The following is a 16,923-nucleotide window of genomic DNA, read 5'->3' as shown; positions in this document are numbered from 1 at the left end:
AAAACTGTTCCCACTCAGCACCAAGAAACCATCATTCTGGTGTATGCTGCTCTTGAACATGGAGGTTCTACATCAGAGCCAAACTGGAAGCTTCACTTGGCCATACTTAAGAAATGAAGCCTCCACATTCACCAGTGGTTTGGTTCTCATGTAGAACCTCCATGTTCAAGGGCATCTGAGGATTGCCCACAGCAGGCACTGCCCACATACTTTCAAGCATATAAAAAGCCACCTAATGGTGCAGTGGGGAAATGACTTCATTAGCAAGCCAGAGGTTGCCGGTTCGAATACCCCCCGGTATGTTTCCCAGACTATGGGAAACACCTATATCAGGCAGCAGCAATATAGGAAAATGCTGAAAGGCACCATCTCATACTGTGCAGGAGATAGCAATAGCAATAGCAATAGCACTTACATTTATATACCGCTCTATAGCTGGAAGCTCTCTAAGCGGTTTACAATGATTTAGCATATTGCCCCCCAACATTCTGGGTACTCATTTTACCGACCTCGGAAGGATGGAAGGCTGAGTCAACCTTGAGCCCCTGGTCAGGATCGAACTTGCAACCTTCTGGTTACAGGGCGGCAGTTTTACCACTGCGCAACCAGGGGCTCATTGCAGATGGCAATGGTAAACCCCTCCTGTATTCTACCAAAGAACCACAGGGCTCTGTGGTCGCCCGGAGTCAACACCGACTTGGCACACTTTATGAGAGGAGAGCTGGTCTTGTGGTAGAGCAAGCATGACTTGTCTCCTTAGCTAAGCAGGGTCCACCCTGGTTGCATATGAAGAAGGAGACTAGAAGTGTGAGCATTGTAAGGTACTCCCATTAGGGGATGGAGGCACTCTGGGAGGAGCAGAAGGTTCCAAATCCCTCTCTGGCTTCTCCAAGATAAGGCTGAGAGAGATTCCTGCCTGCTCCCTTGGAGAAGCCACTGCCAGTCTGAAGACAATACTGAGCTAGATAGACCAATAGTCTGACTCAGTATAGGGCAGCTTCCTATGTTCCATCACAGCCATGAGGGCTAGCAACTTGTTCTTGTTTTTAAATGAAAGATTCTCAAGAAGCTTAACATATGTTCAGGAGCGTAGCAAGGTTGGAGTGGGCCCAGAGACAAGATTTTAAAATGGCCCTCCCCCCTCACTGAAGCTCAGTTCATGAAGTAAAGAAATCTTAAGGTTTTGTAAATTGTGGACGATGCAAGTCATTTAATGGTACTAGAGAAAGACATGCTGTTTTGGTAGCTCCAGGTCTTAACACTCACATCAGTTTCAGAGGATGAATAAAACTGAAGGAAGTCCGGGCGGGTGTGTGGCTGGGCGAGTCAGTCATGTGACTTGCCTCTGCCCCTCCCAGGCAGTGGGCCCCCAGACAACTGTCTCCCCTTGCCCTATTATAATTACGCCCCTATGTTCACAGGACCACATTCTGAGCTCTTTTCATTCTCATACAGAGCACACAGCTTTGATTTTAGTCAAGCAAAAGTCAGCAGACTCATCACTCTTTAAAAAATAAAAAATAAGTGTAGGGAAGGGGTAGAATTGAAATATATAAAGACTATTTGAGGCTTGGAGAAGATGATTTAAATGAAAAAACATAAACAGCTTAAAGGATTTTTATTGCTTTCAAATTTTTACACAAACCCATTCACCGAACCTACAGCAAACTCCCACCCACCGCATGTGCAACACTCCTCTACAGCACATTATAGACAAACCAGAAGCACAACAAAGAGGGGAGGTGGTGAGACGACCGCAAATTTTAAAGACACCCTCTAGAAAATATTAAATCTTATTAAATGTGTCTCTTCCATATGTCGTTCTTTCATTTCTCCGCCAGGATGGCTTTCTTAGGATGGTGCATCTCAGCAGTAATTGCAAGCAGATGCCACATATGTGCAGAGATGCATCTCCTATTGATATTTCCAGCACAGCACAATATAATTTCTAATCTATATTTTAAAAAATAATCGAACTAGAAATAGTCTTTACACATTTGATCAAAGTTGCTTACTGTAGTTAAGTTACCAAGTCTCCTTGGGCAAAGTTATTTAATGTCAAAAGGCTTCAGCTCGAATAAACTTAACAGAGAACTAATCTTCATGTTCAACTACTAATGGCTGTCAGACATGACTATGCTGTTTAACTGAAATATAAAAGGAAGGAAAACTTTACCATGGATCTGACTTCATTGATTTTCATAGTGAACACTGCACCATGGAATAAAATAAGACATATGTGCGAAATAAACTTGTATTGTGCCAGAGCGAATAGGAATATTTTATGATACAATTCCACTTCCCTGGAACATCGAAGATTAATACTCGTCTAGTAGGATAGAGCACTTATGCATCATTTTGCCTGTCCTACCTCGTTTGATGGATTAAACACCCATCTATTAAAATCGTAATACGTTAAAGGCTGAACATTCAAGAGACTCTTAATCTGCCCTTTATATTTAAAGAATAAAATCAGTTAGAGAGACAATAATGAAAACGTTGCCATTTTCACAGATCAGTCTACTACAGTGGATTATTCAGTGAATCGTTTTCTTTCATGCAGTGCAAGCCAACTGTTCATTGATAAAAATGAGCATGGATAAAAAAAATTGCCCCACTGATAAAAATAGAATACAAGATTCTGATTTGCTCAACAGCAGTGACTAAACATTTCTTATCCATTGTGAAGGCACATACTGCTGCTCTAAAATGTAACTGCTACCCACCCACCACCACCAAGAATACTCAAGCATGTAAATTAGATACAGCTGTTACAGCATTTAAGAGATCTTCCAGGTGTCTACGACAAAACACATTTCTTTTCTTCTTCACTATAATCAATCATATAAGCAGGATAAATCTGATGCTTCTCAAAGATGACAAAGATAGATGGGTTTAATGTGTTATCCACACAGCTGTCGTAACAGTTGAGCATGTCAGCTGATTTTGCTGGTGGACGAGTGTAAGCTGCATTCCCTCTAATAAAATCACCAACCAGAACCTGAGCCACAAACATGGTCTTCACCTTTGCCTGTGGCTGACAATAGTTGTGGGAGTACTGTGCATCTCTGGCAAAGTAGCTTCCTAGGAAGAAGCAGGAGAAAAAAACCAAATGCTCAAGTTCCTACATATGCTGAAGCACAAATAACATTTTATTCTTGTTTCAACAAAACATACAAAACTATGGTGCGGCCACACCTAGAGTATTGCATACAATCTGGTCACCACATCTAAAAAGGGACATTGTAGAACTGGAAAAGGTGCAGAAGAGGGTAACGAAGATGATCAGGGGCCTAGAGCACCTTCCTTATGAGGCAAGGCTACAACACCTGGGGCTATTTAATTTTAAACAAAGACAAACTGCGGGGAGACATGATAAGAGGTCTAAAATCATGCATGGTGTGGAGAAAGTGGATAGAGAGAAATTCTTCTCCCTCTCCCATAACACTAGAACCAGGAGTCATCCCATGAAATTGATTGCCATGAGGTCTAGGACCAACAAACGGAAGTACTTTTTCACACAACACATAATCCACTTGTGGAATTCTCTGCCACAAGATGTGGTAACAGCCAACAACCTGGATGGCTTTAAGAGGGGTTTGGATGACTTCATGGAGGAGAGGTCTATCAACGGCTACTAGTCAGAGGGCTATAGGCCACCTCCAGCCTCAGAGGAAGGATGCCTCTGAGTACCAGTTGCAGGGGAGTAACAGCGGGAGGGAAGGCATGCCCTCAAGTCCTGCCTGTAGGCTTCCAGTGGCATCTGGTGGGCCACTGTGCAAACCGGATGCTGGACTAGATGTGCCTTGGGCCTGATCCAGCAGGGCTGGTCTTATGTTCAACAACTGACACTTCACATACAGTTGTATGCAACTGAAGCAGTTTCAAAGCCCCTGGAGGAATTTTGCCACAGTCTTTGGCAAAAGCTAAACAAATATGCGATTAGGAGAAGGCTTTCACAATCTCAAATAGTGAAACGTTATCTGCAAAATCAGTACTTTGTATTCCTTGCAATGATCTTCCTCATATTTATGTTTTATAAATGTTATTTTAAAATGTTTACTTGAAAGTCACCTTTAAATGATTTGATAAGGTGAGATTAATTTTAATTTACTCCAGAAACACTTTTCTTCCTAGAAAATAAGTTTTGTTATTTTGTTTTTTAAGCAGAGAGCTTGCTGGTGCCTTATTAACATTTTCCATACCTTTCCCAAGGACTGTTCCATTAGTTCCACAGATTCTCCAGTCAAAGTTGTCATTACAGATGGCTTCCAAAGTAGAAAAACCAGTCCCATGGAACAGGAGCCTCTCGGCTATATCCCTTCCTCCTTTTTTCTTCCTCATCTGCTCCTTTTGCCTAGAATGAAACAAAATACCACCGTTTTTGCCTTCAGTTCTCAGCTCTGATACATTGGGAGTTTCAGCCATGTACTTCATTCCATTATAATTCTTAAAGATCTAAGAAAAGTATCTCCTGGTGGTCCCTCTTAGCTAATGTAGTGACCAGCCACTCCTCCTCCCTAAAGCGTTAACCGGAAGTGAACCCTGCCCTGACTGACAGGCTGGTGAACAACAGGGATCAGCCAACCAGCACACTGGGTGGGTGGGACCTAGAGGGCCTTGGAGAGGAAGAAGGGTTCTTTGTTAGAAGAAGCCAGCTGGGAGTGCAAGGGAGGACATGCAGCCATAAAGGCTGCAGGAGAATGTCCCTTCAGCAGGTCCTGGCAAAGCCAGGAGGGCAGGAAGCTTGAATCCTCTACCACAGTTTGGTGAGTTCAAGAAGAATAGGAAGCCAGGGCTTTTGGCTTCGGGAAGTAGTCTAAGGAAAAGTTCATTTAGTCAGACTTGGTGTTAGACTTTTATTTCCTTTTGTGTGCTTTGTACATCCTTGATAATGTTCTATTTTGGTTTATCTGTAAGCTTTTAAAGGTACTTTTGTATTTTCTTACATCCATGTTGTTTGCAACTGGGTAACCACAGTTTTTAAAGTATTCTACTCCAACATCATCTGGGTTGCTTTTTGAAGTATTCTTGTAACCACTGAGTATTTTTACCTATAACTAAAAGCTGAGGGAGCCTCAGACCAAAGCAGTCTGTAGCATTTGAATAAGGCTTTTTCTTTCTTTTTGTTCTTTGCATTTTATAGGCTCTCTGAGTGAATCTTTTGGCTCAGGAGAAGGGTGTGTATGTAAAAGGGTTTCTCTCTCTCTCTGGTGCAAACGTGCCTCAGGTTGGGTCATCAGCTACCAGTTTTGTCACCACGTGTAGGCTTGCACATGGAGTATTTTTGAGTCTCTTTCCCATAGCAAAAGAAGGCGTTTCCCTGGGATTTCCACCCCAAGCCCAGGGAGGGTCAAACTCTGAGATAAAGAAGAGTGGCGGTGGCAGCAGCCATTCTTGAAACTACCAGAGATATAGGAAAGTTTAGGGAAAAGCCTTGAAAGGGAAGCGCAGAGGGGATGATTCGGCATTTTTCTTCCCCTCACATGCGCTTGCTATAGCTAACTTCACAGCAAAAGGAAAAAGTGCATGAAAGGGAGAAAAGGCAATCTATGTCTGTGGCTGATAGCACAAACAATACAATACAGTGAGGACAGAAGGAACGTGTGGTAAGCACACTGGTAAGAAGCACATCCTACCAGTGAGATGTGAGTGATGGAAATGGCCACTCACTTATTATCACCCTTTATTTCTCTGTACTTAGGGCTGAGTGTACTTTGTGCTAACATAACTAAAATTCTGAAACAATTTTATAATTTAAAGTCTGCACTAAGAGGGGATTGATTCTGCAACCTTTTTAATGATTCTGCATTAAATTATGACAATTAATCCCATTCCATATTTAATCAGACATTTTTATTACTTTGCATAATTAATTGTAGCTGTGCTAGTCATCGGGAGAGGCAAGAAGCTATTCAGGGCTCTGAAAGTCTCCCTACACTCCCACAGCAACCACTGGAAATCTTATCTACCAACCACTCCATTCTGATGCAATTCTGAACATGTCTTCTTAAGCATAAAAGACTAGAACTATGTTTTGGGAAGAAATCAAGCTGTGAATTCAGCACCACAATCAATTGCTGGCTCACTTATGAACTCATACTTGAAGGTCTACTCACAGCTCCTCCATCTACATGAGAGCTCACAACTCTCTCTCTCTCTCTTTTTTTTTAAATGAACAGGAAAACTGTGTTGAAGTTTCCTGTTCACAGAAAATGACAGTGAAGTAGATCCTAAGGTTCCTTTCATCTGACAGAAGGTCTCCTGCCTCCAAAGGAAGAGAATCTTTGGATCCAACCCACTGTTGTTATTTTTAGAACTAGTTCAACCTGCACAGAGCATCTGTGTGCTAGTACTTGTTTGCTTCCCTTGCTCCCTGCCTCAGCCCCCTCACCCCAGATACCTCCTCACCCTTCGCTCACTCGGTCTCTCACTTTCTTCTCTCACTCAGCCTGCCCCTCCTCACTTGGCGACGTCCAGCTCTCCCTCCCCCTCAACTTCCCCCCTCCTCCTGCTCACTCGGCTTGCCCCTCTTCCCCCTACTCACTCACTCAGGAAGAGAGGCATCGCAGCACCAGCCTAGATCGGCTCAAACCTCTAGCCTCCATCACAGCACCCCGCCAAGTCTCCTCGCAAGGAGGATGGCCAAACCAGGGCTTCCCGTCCAGGCTGCATGGATGAGCCTCAGTGCCCTCTCCTGCCCCAGCTATCCTCCTTGTGAGGAGACTTGGTGGGGAGATGGAGGCCAGCAGCTGGAGCTGACCCAGGTTGCTGCCGCCACGATGCTGCTGCTTGGAGGCACATGTTTTAATTGGTTGCAGCTGCAGTGGGGGTGGTTTCCATTGGTTGTGGCTGAGTTGAGGCTGATGTGAGGGCGGGGCTTGCCATGTACCATTTGCCACAGACCACCTTAGGCTTTTATATATATAAGAAGATGTGTTCAGAGTATTCAGGATAGATGAACAAAACATTATCTTGTAATCCTTACAACAACTCTGCAAGATATGCCATTTAATTATGCCTCAATTGCAGACGAGGGAATCAAATCTGAGAAGTTTATGTCCTAGTTGAGATGAAGATCAGAGACTTCCAGATTAATAGCTCAGTCTCCTAGCTCAAGGGTAGGCAATCTTGGCACTCCAGCTGCTGCTATCTTCTGTGTCGTTTGAGTCTAGAACCAAGATGGATGAGATTCACTGGCTGAAACATCCATCCTTGTTCTCAGAGATGTTCAAACCCATTTCTTGTTTACCCAAGAACAGGACAAGGTTTAAGAGCCCTTAGCAAGGCCCATAACCTCACCTGTGTCTATCAGCCAAAGCAGATGTACATGAGACATATGAACAATCTAATAGTTTTGTTTCTTAAATTGAAAAGCAGCTGCAGGAGGCTGCTTAGCTGGAGAAGAACAGAGGTGGGGAGAAGTAGCTTAAGTTTTTTCCTCTCCCCAGATCATCTTTCCCAAGCTGCTTTTCTCCCTCTGAATAAAAATATATGGGTACCCCATATATTTCTCCCCATGGATGAGAAAACCTTCTCCTACTGCTTCTACAATGCCATTCACAGTCTTGGAGGCTGCTTTTCATACAAAACCAACCCACTAGGGTACTATTCATTAATCTCCTGTGTAATGTCTAGTTTTGTCTTCAGGATTTCATATCTTTGAGATAAAGTGATAAGATGGATACAAACCACTGGTAGACTTGCCAAAGGGATGGGTTCTGAATCCTCCTTATTCTGGTTATGACATAATTGCTCATTGTCTTTTGAAAGAGAGTCTCAATTTTAGTGTATTCAGGAGATATTTTGCTGAGTTCGATAGCCTAAGACCAAAGATATCACAATGTGTTAAGAGAACACTGCGTTTTCAGCTGATGATCAAAAATTAAAACTTGAAAAACCTTCCTGAATTTTCACTTTAGAGGTAGAGAGGCTATCACTACTATTTGGGGATGAATGCAGTTGTGCTGCAGCTGCCTTGTTTGGGGACTGCATTCCAGCCCAGCCCTATCCTCCTCCTCCTCTTCCTTGTCACAGTTTCCCTACACATGGTGCCAACTAACATTCCTAGTTTACATGCCACACACATGTCTTTATTCATGATTGATTCTTATTTTATAGACCTAGATGAGACCCAAGACCATATATATAGAAATATTTTCATTAAGGCACACTTTACTTCTACAGCTTTCCAAGGTCCATTTCCAAGGCACCCATAAACCTGGTCATTACACCATCAGCACCAAACATCACTCCCACATGTTTGTTTTTTATTTATCACATTTATAGTCCACCTTTCTTCCATTATGAAACTTAAGGCAGTGCATGTGGAGCATGTAGAGTGCATTTCCCAGATGTCTCCCATCCAAGCTGTGACCAAACCTAGACTAGCTTCAGTAACTGGATAGCATTATCTGCTTCGGAGAATGGTCTGGGACCACGGAGATCCCAGGAGGAGAGAGCTCCCCTCCACAAAGTTCAACGCACAGCAGAGGACTCAAGAGTGGAGGATCTTTCACTATGGCAGACACAAAAGACCAATGACATCCTGTCTGGGTGCTCTGGCATGCACACAGGACTCAGAGAAAGAGCCTCCTCTCTCTTTCTCCAGAAAGAGAAAAAGAGAGAGGGTGACGCAGCAGCTGCATTACTCTCTCACACTGCTTCCCACGTTCCTCAACACCTGGCACAAGTGCCTCTGTTTTCACACCAGTTGTCAGAAGCAATGAGAGAGATTCCTGCTGCTTCTTATCTTCTCAGAAAGCCCCCTTGCAAAATGAGAGACCTTTTCTCCACTAGCTCATCTACACATTTCAAGAGAAGGGAGGGGTCAGTAGAGACCTACAAAAAGGGCTGCCTGCAAAGCCAAGCCAAAAATACAAAGACCCCTGGTCATTCCATACCAATCTAGTTTGCCACTGCTTTTCCCCTGCATGAGCTCAACATGCAACCAAACATTTCCTGACAGATCTACATAGGAGATATACTTGTCTGAAAGCATGTTCATGACATTCACACTTTATGATATGCCCAGAGACATAAGTTTTGGGCAGTATATCATCAGACAATCTAGAACATCCTACATGTAAAATATGTAACGTGTGATGGCTCTTAAGGAGCTCATTTTATTGTTATTGCTTGTTAACTCTCACAACTAGGAGTAGATTCCCAGAACAATGGTGTACCCAGAAATTATAGCTTTCTTGCGACCACAAAAGGAAAGAACTATGTAGTTGCCAGGCGCCGACCATGTCAGCTTGTCCTCTATGTACCAAGCAGTATGCATGCAGCAGCTCACTCCAAAGATTAATTAATTTTATCCACCCCACCATGAGGTCAGGGAGAAAGCATCATTTTGCCACTTGTTTTTCACTGAATTGATCACTTATAGCAATTAGTTTGCCCGTTCCTAGTCTACAGCCCATCATAAAGCCCCTTCTGGGCTTCATTACCACGTTTCCATTTAGTGCTGGAGATATATTTTCCTTCCCTTTGTTAAATGCATCCCTCACCATCACTACCCCGACCAAGTGTACACTGAAATGTACTCCGGGTATTAATTTCTATCTTCTATCCAAGACTAGTGCAGACAGCCCTCAATTAACCAGTCCAGAAAACTGACAAAGAGTAAGCTTTTTATTTGTATTATTACTACAACATTCTGATCCTGTCCCTCCTCCAAGGATCTCAGGGTAGTATAGGTTGCTCTGCCCCATTTTATCCTCAAAACAACCCTGTGAGGTAGGTTAGACTGAGAAATAATAGCTGGTTCAAGATTACCAGTGAGCTTTATGCTAACAGGATTTGAAGGTGATCAAAGCCCTATCCGCCACACCACACTGGCTATCTACTGTCTGTGTCTCAGAATAAGATGCGAAAGCCTCACTGCCATACACGGATGGAAACTCAAGTCCCTCTGATCAAGAAGCATGCAAGAGTCAGCTTAGGAAAAGTTTCACCACTGGAACAATCATAGGTAAACCCATTACCTTGTACCCAATGTCGGGTAGTGCATATTTATCCCACTCCTTAGGATGATTTGATTCTTGAGTAGATGGTGCAGCATGATCCACGTGGCTGTTTACATGCAGAAGAAAAAATCAAGAGTCAGCACGTGTTCAACCATGGCTTCTTTCCGAATATCTGCACACTCTGCCCGCCCCCACACCTCTTTGCCTCAGATTATTAGAACTTTGCAGGGCAAACATAGCTGTGAATACCACAATTTATGTGGAGAAAGTTCCAAATTCAACCTCTGGCATCTCCAGGAAGGGCTGCGAGAAATTCCTACTCTGTCAGTCAGTGTAGACAACACTCAGCTAGATGGGACCAACAGCCCAACTCTGATAAGGTAGTTTCATATGATATTGACCGACTGACTGACTCCTGGGTTTGGAAACCAGATGAAGAACCATGGAGTCAATAGAGCCCCACTACCTGCTACAAGGCTTCCAGTTCTGCTCCTTTCCTTCAGTCCAAGGAACATGTCACTGACAGATGGCACCTGAGTATCCCTCTGCGCTCACTGGACTAACAATCTGCTAGGCTTTCAGTCAGCCTGTTGTTGACCTTCATGTGTGCCTGCCTTCTGCGTAACTCCTACCTGTCTACCTTTGCCTGACAAAGCCTCCCTGCCCAAACCTTCATCAGCCACCTGCTTTTTGGTTGGTGAATCCATGGAGATCTTGCAGTCAAGTGTGTGCAGACTGCTGCATGCCACTCCTTTGACATTAGCAGTCAATATGCAGTAGGAGACCTCCCCCACCCCCGCTTCATGTACACGGCAGGGGGAAATGATATGTACTGAATTTCTGTGTCGGGCACTGTCAATGGCACAGGAACATACCTGAACAATGATTTTTTTTAAAATGCAGTGGTAACCAACGAGTATCAGTGGAGGCAGGAGCCTTCTAGATAAAAGGAAAGCTCTGCCTATTCCACCATGGAAGTCTATGCCTCCTCCCCACACAAGGGTTCACACACCTCTTCCTTGGCTGCACGTTTAGCATCAGAAGTAGTAAGGAAGACTCCGTCTGCTTCAGAATCCTCCCCCACTCATGCAGAATCTCCATCTTTCTCTCTGACCCACAGTGAGAACCTAAGCAATCATCTTCTGGGACTGTGGCTGGTAACTGCTCATGGCACAACCACTCACTGTGGTACGTGGGAATCACAAGCAAAACATCCCGATAGCCAGCTTCAACTTGACTAGGGTGATCAGCAAACTACAAGCCTGGATATTTATGCTATTTAAAACATGTATCCCTTACCCTTCAGGATTATCTCCTCCCAGGGTAGCTAACAACAATAAGCTAACAGGAAATGGAGTTTCTTCATCAACAGACGCTTAAAATACAAAACGCGTTTATACCCTTTCTTTTTCTTTACATCATCAGAAGAAACAAACTTGGGGCGCCTCCGGATCTCCCTCAGAGTCAGAAAATGCAGATTTCTCTGGGTCATGTCTTGAAAAAGAAGGTACATGTTTTAAAACAGCATATTAGAGGGGCACAAACCAATCTCCTCCTTATATTTTCAGAAAGGGGTTGCTGAAACTGGCATTGCTCTTTGACCAACAAAAGCCAAGTTGAATAAAAAGGATCTTCCACCACAAAGATAATTCAAGACTTCAGGGGCAGCTGTTAAGACCATTTTGGTGGGCCACTACAGCTTCCTTGCTGTAGTGGTACAATGGTACACCTATGAAGGCATTCCCATAAATCTTAAAGGTTCATTTAAATAAAAGAAAATGTATTTTTATTTTTATTAAATGTACATTTGAACTGATTTTTCAGAAGGAAAATTAATACATTTACACAGAGTACCTTTAAAGTTAATCTCGTATTGCTGGGAGCCTGCTTTGAACTGGATACTACCACCATTTGGATCTGCTAGGAATAAATTCTCCAGATCATCCGAACTTAAAGAGGCTTGGGTCTGTCCATCCTAGAGAGGCAAAATGTGAAAGAGCAGCATGCAAGCTCATGAAATGCTTGCTCATTATTTAGGATCATAATGAACATGATCCTAAATAAAGCATTGGATCCATAACTTCAGAACCAGTTGACCCACCTGGACATAAGCAGTATAACAAGTGGGGATAAAAGTAGGGTGAGAATTTCTTGGAGCCAAAGAATTCAGGGTGGTATATGTGAGGAATTTACTTTTAATTCACAACAACCTGTGACGAAGGCTAGGGTGAGAGCGGATGGCTTCCCAAGGCCACTTTGTGAGCTAAGCAGGGATTCAAACCCAGGTCCAAGTCCAACCCTAACCACTGCACCACACTAACTCAGCAAGCAAAGGAATCGTGCTGGCTGGCTGTAGTCCAATGAAGATGTAAGCATGCTTAAGCCATTTAACCACCATTTAAGCCATTTAACCGCCCTGAGCCATTCTGGAAGGGCGGTATAAAAATCAAATAAATAAATTTGAAACAAATTGACTGAGGTGTGCTTAAATCTGTGATGGAATGTGGCTATTCAAAATGTAACTTCCTAATCCATGCCAGCAAGAGTCTTAAATTGATCTGTGCTCTCTTAGCCAACCTAGAAAAGATTTAAACTTATTCCACTGAATTTAATGGGACTTAAATTCCCCACCCCCAGCTTTTAATGTTAGCAGCAAAGTCAATGACTTGTTTTTTAAAAAAGGTTTTCCACTATTTTGCCAAGAGTGATATTGTCTAACTCTAGAATACACTAGAAATCAAACGTCGTCCCCCCAACAGAAAACCCTTATACCCCATCCAGTGCTCCATCCCTTAATCCCCAGGTTCCTCTGTGAAATAATTTGAAATCCTACAATATTGTAAGCCACCTCCAATCCTCCCTGGACTGTACCATTATGTGAGACTAAGAGTGTGTGTGTGGACGAGGGGAGATCACAAGGCAGAAACTGTATGAAAACATTTGTCACTATTTTCACCTTCAGTTTATCCAGTATAAAATGAGTTTCAAACTATTGTTTAGACATTGCACCAGAAAGTTCCCCTACTCCTCCGTTTCTCCCCGTCTTGAAAAGTCATGCCAAAGTTATATTCTAGAGCAGAATGAAATCCCCTAGCCTTTCTAAAAGTGGAGGCTAAGCAGACTGCATAAATTTATAGCATTCTCTATCACCTGGCATAGATCAGTCTTACAGTCAAAAGGGCGGGGCACACACCCTAAAGAGAATGACAACTTCTGCTGCTATATTTTAGGTGAACATGTGAAGGGTGAAGTGGCATAAGTCAGGGGGAAAGTAGGACATATCCTTGTACTCTTTGGGGGTCAGTTGCAATATCAAATGAGCAGAAGGGTTAAAGAAGATCCTCAAATGGCCTCATTTTTTTTTTGACACAAGTGTTTTTCAATGTAGACTTATTTGACACAATTTCCACAGTGTCAGACGCACAAGTGGTTCTGTTATGGATGTTAAAAGAAAGATAGTATAACCTGGATCATATGTGACTTTGTTTCCATGGTGAGGAGGGTGGGAGTGTGCAAGGGTCTGAGACTCTTGTTGGGGTTGAGATTTCTCCCCAGAAAACAGGCCCAGACATCCCTGCAGCAGGCATTCTCGGGGGCACCAGAAACTAACACACTGCATACTGACCTGTTTTCCAAATTCAATCCACTGGCCGACATCATTCTTCCAGTACCAAAGCCACTTTGTTGTCATTACAAATTTTGCAGGTTTGGTGACAGATGATGGCGTAGACAGGCGTCGAACTGGGTGAATGTAGGAAAGCATGGTCTTGAAGTTGATGTTTGCATCCACAACACTATGGGGGGGGGGGAGAGAGAGAGAGAGAGAGAGAGAGAGAGAGAGAGAGAGAGAGAGAGAGAGAGAGAGTGAGTAGTGGTGGAGGGAGAAAATTCAACTGGAAATGTGTATCAACTAAACATGTGCTGCACAACCTTCCCTTTCTAATCAGGAAATTAGTGGTCTTCCAAACCTGTGTATCACTATAATATACTATAGAAATAATGGGCATCATGCAACTGCACTGGTGCAACTTTAACACAGAACAGAATTGCCATGTTCTGCAGCGTTTACACAAATGCAGCAGAGTGAGAAGTGCTCAAACTGCCACTATGCAGTATGTCAACAATGATTTTCAAAGTTGGGAGAGCCCAGTAATGCAAATGCTCAATGCCTGCTTTAAACTGGAATGACAAATGCCATCGTGTTTGCCCTAACCTGCCATAATCTTTCCAATTGCTAATGTTTTTGTATTGTGTGTCTATCTATGAAGGAGACATATCCACTCAAGTTGGATACAAGATCTTGCAGTGTATTCCCAGACTCCAGCATGAGTGCTTCTGCTCAGGACTCCAGCAAGCCTGGAACAGGAACCATTTCCTATCTGGCACCTTCCACTGATACACTACATAGTGCAAAAGAGCTTAGGATCAGGCTGACTGCCAGCCCTGAATCTGGGTGATTTTGCTGGTGGGAAATGGGGGTAGTATATCATTGGGAAGACATAGTAACGTCACAGTGTACTTTCCCCCCAACCCTAATGTTCATCTCCGGGATACTATTAAGCAGTTAAAGGACTCAAGTAGGCCAATTCCTGCTTGTTCCCCAAATTTTCCTCCCCTATCGACATCTTGAAATCCCATGTTTCAACCTTCTTCAGCCATATAGACTTAATTGCAGTCTGCCCAATGCTCCCTGCAGGCCAGAAGTGAAAGTTATCCATAGAAAACAATGGAAAAATCCAGCTGTGCATGCCCTCCACACACACAAAAATGGCAGCTAAGACAGATGTTTCTGTCCTTTGCATTCAGTGTGAATAGAGGACTCTCCAGGACTTGGTGGCAGGTGTGGGGAGGAGGGTTAAAATTTTATTTTAATTTACAAATACTTATACTTCTGTATAGCTAGGGTAGAAACCACTACCTTATTCCGGGTTGGGTCCATTTTACTTTCAAATTCAGGACTGCTACTGGAGAGAATGATAAGAAATCACACTTCATTTGGCCTTTTTGATTTTATATCTTTAGAATATCAAAGCCATGTCATGCCATTGCAACATCTTTGGCTTTTCCAAAAGGCATCTTTGGCTTTTTCCAAAAGGTCCTCGAGTCAGTGTCGACACCTGGCAACCACAGAGCCATGTGGTTTTCTTTGGGAGAACACAGGAAGAGTTTACCATTGACATCTCTCACATCTCTCACACAGTGTGAGATGATGCCTTTCGGCACTTTCCTATATCACTGCTGCCCGATATAGGTGTTTCCCATAGTCTGGGAAACATACCAGCGGGGATTCAAATCAGCAACCTTTTGCTCACTAGGCAAGTCATTTCCCAAAAGAAAGCAAGGCCTGGTAGCTATGAAAGCAATCAACATTTTCATCAGAATGTTTCACAGAGAGGACAAGATCAGCGTTATACCTGATACTATTAGGGTCACAATAGGCTTTTTCAATAACCTCCATATTGGCAAAGTCTTTCCATTCAGCTCCAGTATGTTTTTGCCATCGATAAGGCAATTCATAATGGATCATGTTGCAGTTATCTGCGAAGAGAACAAATAAAAGGGAAAGGCTCACAGCTTGTTGGAACCAATTGGCAAGTTGATGCGGGGAGGAGTTAATTGTGTTGTGCGCCAAAGTCACCTTGTACTCTGTGTACTTAAGCACATTGTACTCTAGGGGCTCTCAAGCTCCTTCAAGTTCATGGCGGAAGGCGCAAGAAACAGGATTAGCAATATTTAACCTTGTGAAGAAGAGGGGAGAATAATGGAGAAGGAGAAAAGAGAGGAGGCAGGACCAAGTGAGGATGGAAGAGGAAAGGAGAGAGCGGCACTGTGAATATTGAGGGAAGAGGCACCCAGATTACCAAGTCTTGCTGAGGCTTGGTGAAGGCTGGCAGTAGCTGTGTTTGTGGCTGGAGTTCGGATGCATGGGCTGCGGATTCAGATGGATCTCAGAGTGCATGTCCAGAACATGATGGACAAACAAGTTAGTCTTTACCCTGAGTCCTCCTTGCTGAGACAGTCAACAGTAAGGACTAGGTCTGTTGCTGGATCATGCCAGCTGCCTAGCAGGAAAGATCATGAGCAAGCCCCAGAGCAAGCTGTCTACTTTTCATGGCTGGTCTTCTTATACAGTTAAAGATCTTTGATCAAAAACTTATGTCTGTCATCTATATCCTGAACACTGCAAATGTGTCAATGCATCCAACTATAAAGGCGTCAATCACATATAAAATGTTTTGGCATTTAAGGATGGCACATCAATGTTTGATTGATTGATTGATTGATTGATTAAGTGCCATCAAGTCAGGGTCGACTCTTAGTGACCACATAGACAGATTCTCTCCAGGATGATCTGTCTTCAACTTGGCCTTTAAGGTCTCTCAGTGGTGCATTCATTGCTGTCATAATCGAGTCCAGCCACCTTGCTGCTGGTCATCATCTTCTCTTTCCTACAACTTTCCCCAGCATTATGGACTTCTCAAGGGAGCTGGGCATAATATGTACAAAGTATGAGAGTTTGAGCCTGGTCATTTGTGCCTCGAGTGAAAATTCTGGATTGATTTGTTCTATGATCCATTTGTTTGTTTTCCTGGCTGTCCATGGTATCCTCAAAAGTCTTCTCCAGCACCAAAGTTCAAAAACGTCAATGCTTTTTCTATCTTGCTTCTTCAAAGTCCAGCTTTCACATCCATAGAGTTACGGGGAAAACCATTGTCTGAACTATTCTAATCTTCATAGGTGTAGACATGTCATGGCATCTAACAGGCCCTATCCACCCCCAGTCACTATTGCTGGTGTATATCTTATGTTTCTTTTTAGATTATTATTATTATTATTATTTCTTGTTTACTGCATTTGTTCTTAGTGCCTGTTCTTGTGCAGCCAGTATTAAACCCTCTGTTTCTTTCTTCGAGTTTCCATTCTTAAGCCATTGCCAGGTCTTGGTGATGTC

General features: G+C 43.2%; 1 protein-coding gene across 9 annotated transcripts in view; it reads right to left on the bottom strand.

The window, feature by feature from the left end:
• Positions 1 to 1,603: 1,603 nt before the first annotated feature.
• Positions 1,604 to 16,923, bottom strand: part of LOC128328250 (protein mono-ADP-ribosyltransferase PARP12-like) — a 52,429-nt gene continuing 37,109 nt past the window's right edge. For all 9 annotated transcript variants that reach the window (XM_053258047.1, XM_053258052.1, XM_053258049.1 and 6 more), the window contains 8 exons: positions 15,386 to 15,509; positions 13,597 to 13,765; positions 11,826 to 11,946; positions 11,372 to 11,465; positions 9,990 to 10,077; positions 7,693 to 7,823; positions 4,206 to 4,357; positions 1,604 to 3,084 (listed from right to left, as the gene is read on the bottom strand). In XM_053258047.1, coding sequence (XP_053114022.1) covers positions 2,801 to 3,084; positions 4,206 to 4,357; positions 7,693 to 7,823; positions 9,990 to 10,077; positions 11,372 to 11,465; positions 11,826 to 11,946; positions 13,597 to 13,765; positions 15,386 to 15,509 — 1,163 coding nt within the window. In that variant the 3' untranslated portion in view covers positions 1,604 to 2,800. The remainder of the gene's footprint in view (positions 3,085 to 4,205; positions 4,358 to 7,692; positions 7,824 to 9,989; positions 10,078 to 11,371; positions 11,466 to 11,825; positions 11,947 to 13,596; positions 13,766 to 15,385; positions 15,510 to 16,923) is intronic.

This window comes from Hemicordylus capensis, chromosome 5 (assembly GCF_027244095.1).
Source record: "Hemicordylus capensis ecotype Gifberg chromosome 5, rHemCap1.1.pri, whole genome shotgun sequence".
NCBI classification, from domain to species: Eukaryota; Metazoa; Chordata; class Lepidosauria; order Squamata; family Cordylidae; genus Hemicordylus; species Hemicordylus capensis.
Note: the sequence above shows the minus strand (reverse complement) of the source record. Positions and strands in the feature narration are given on the sequence as shown.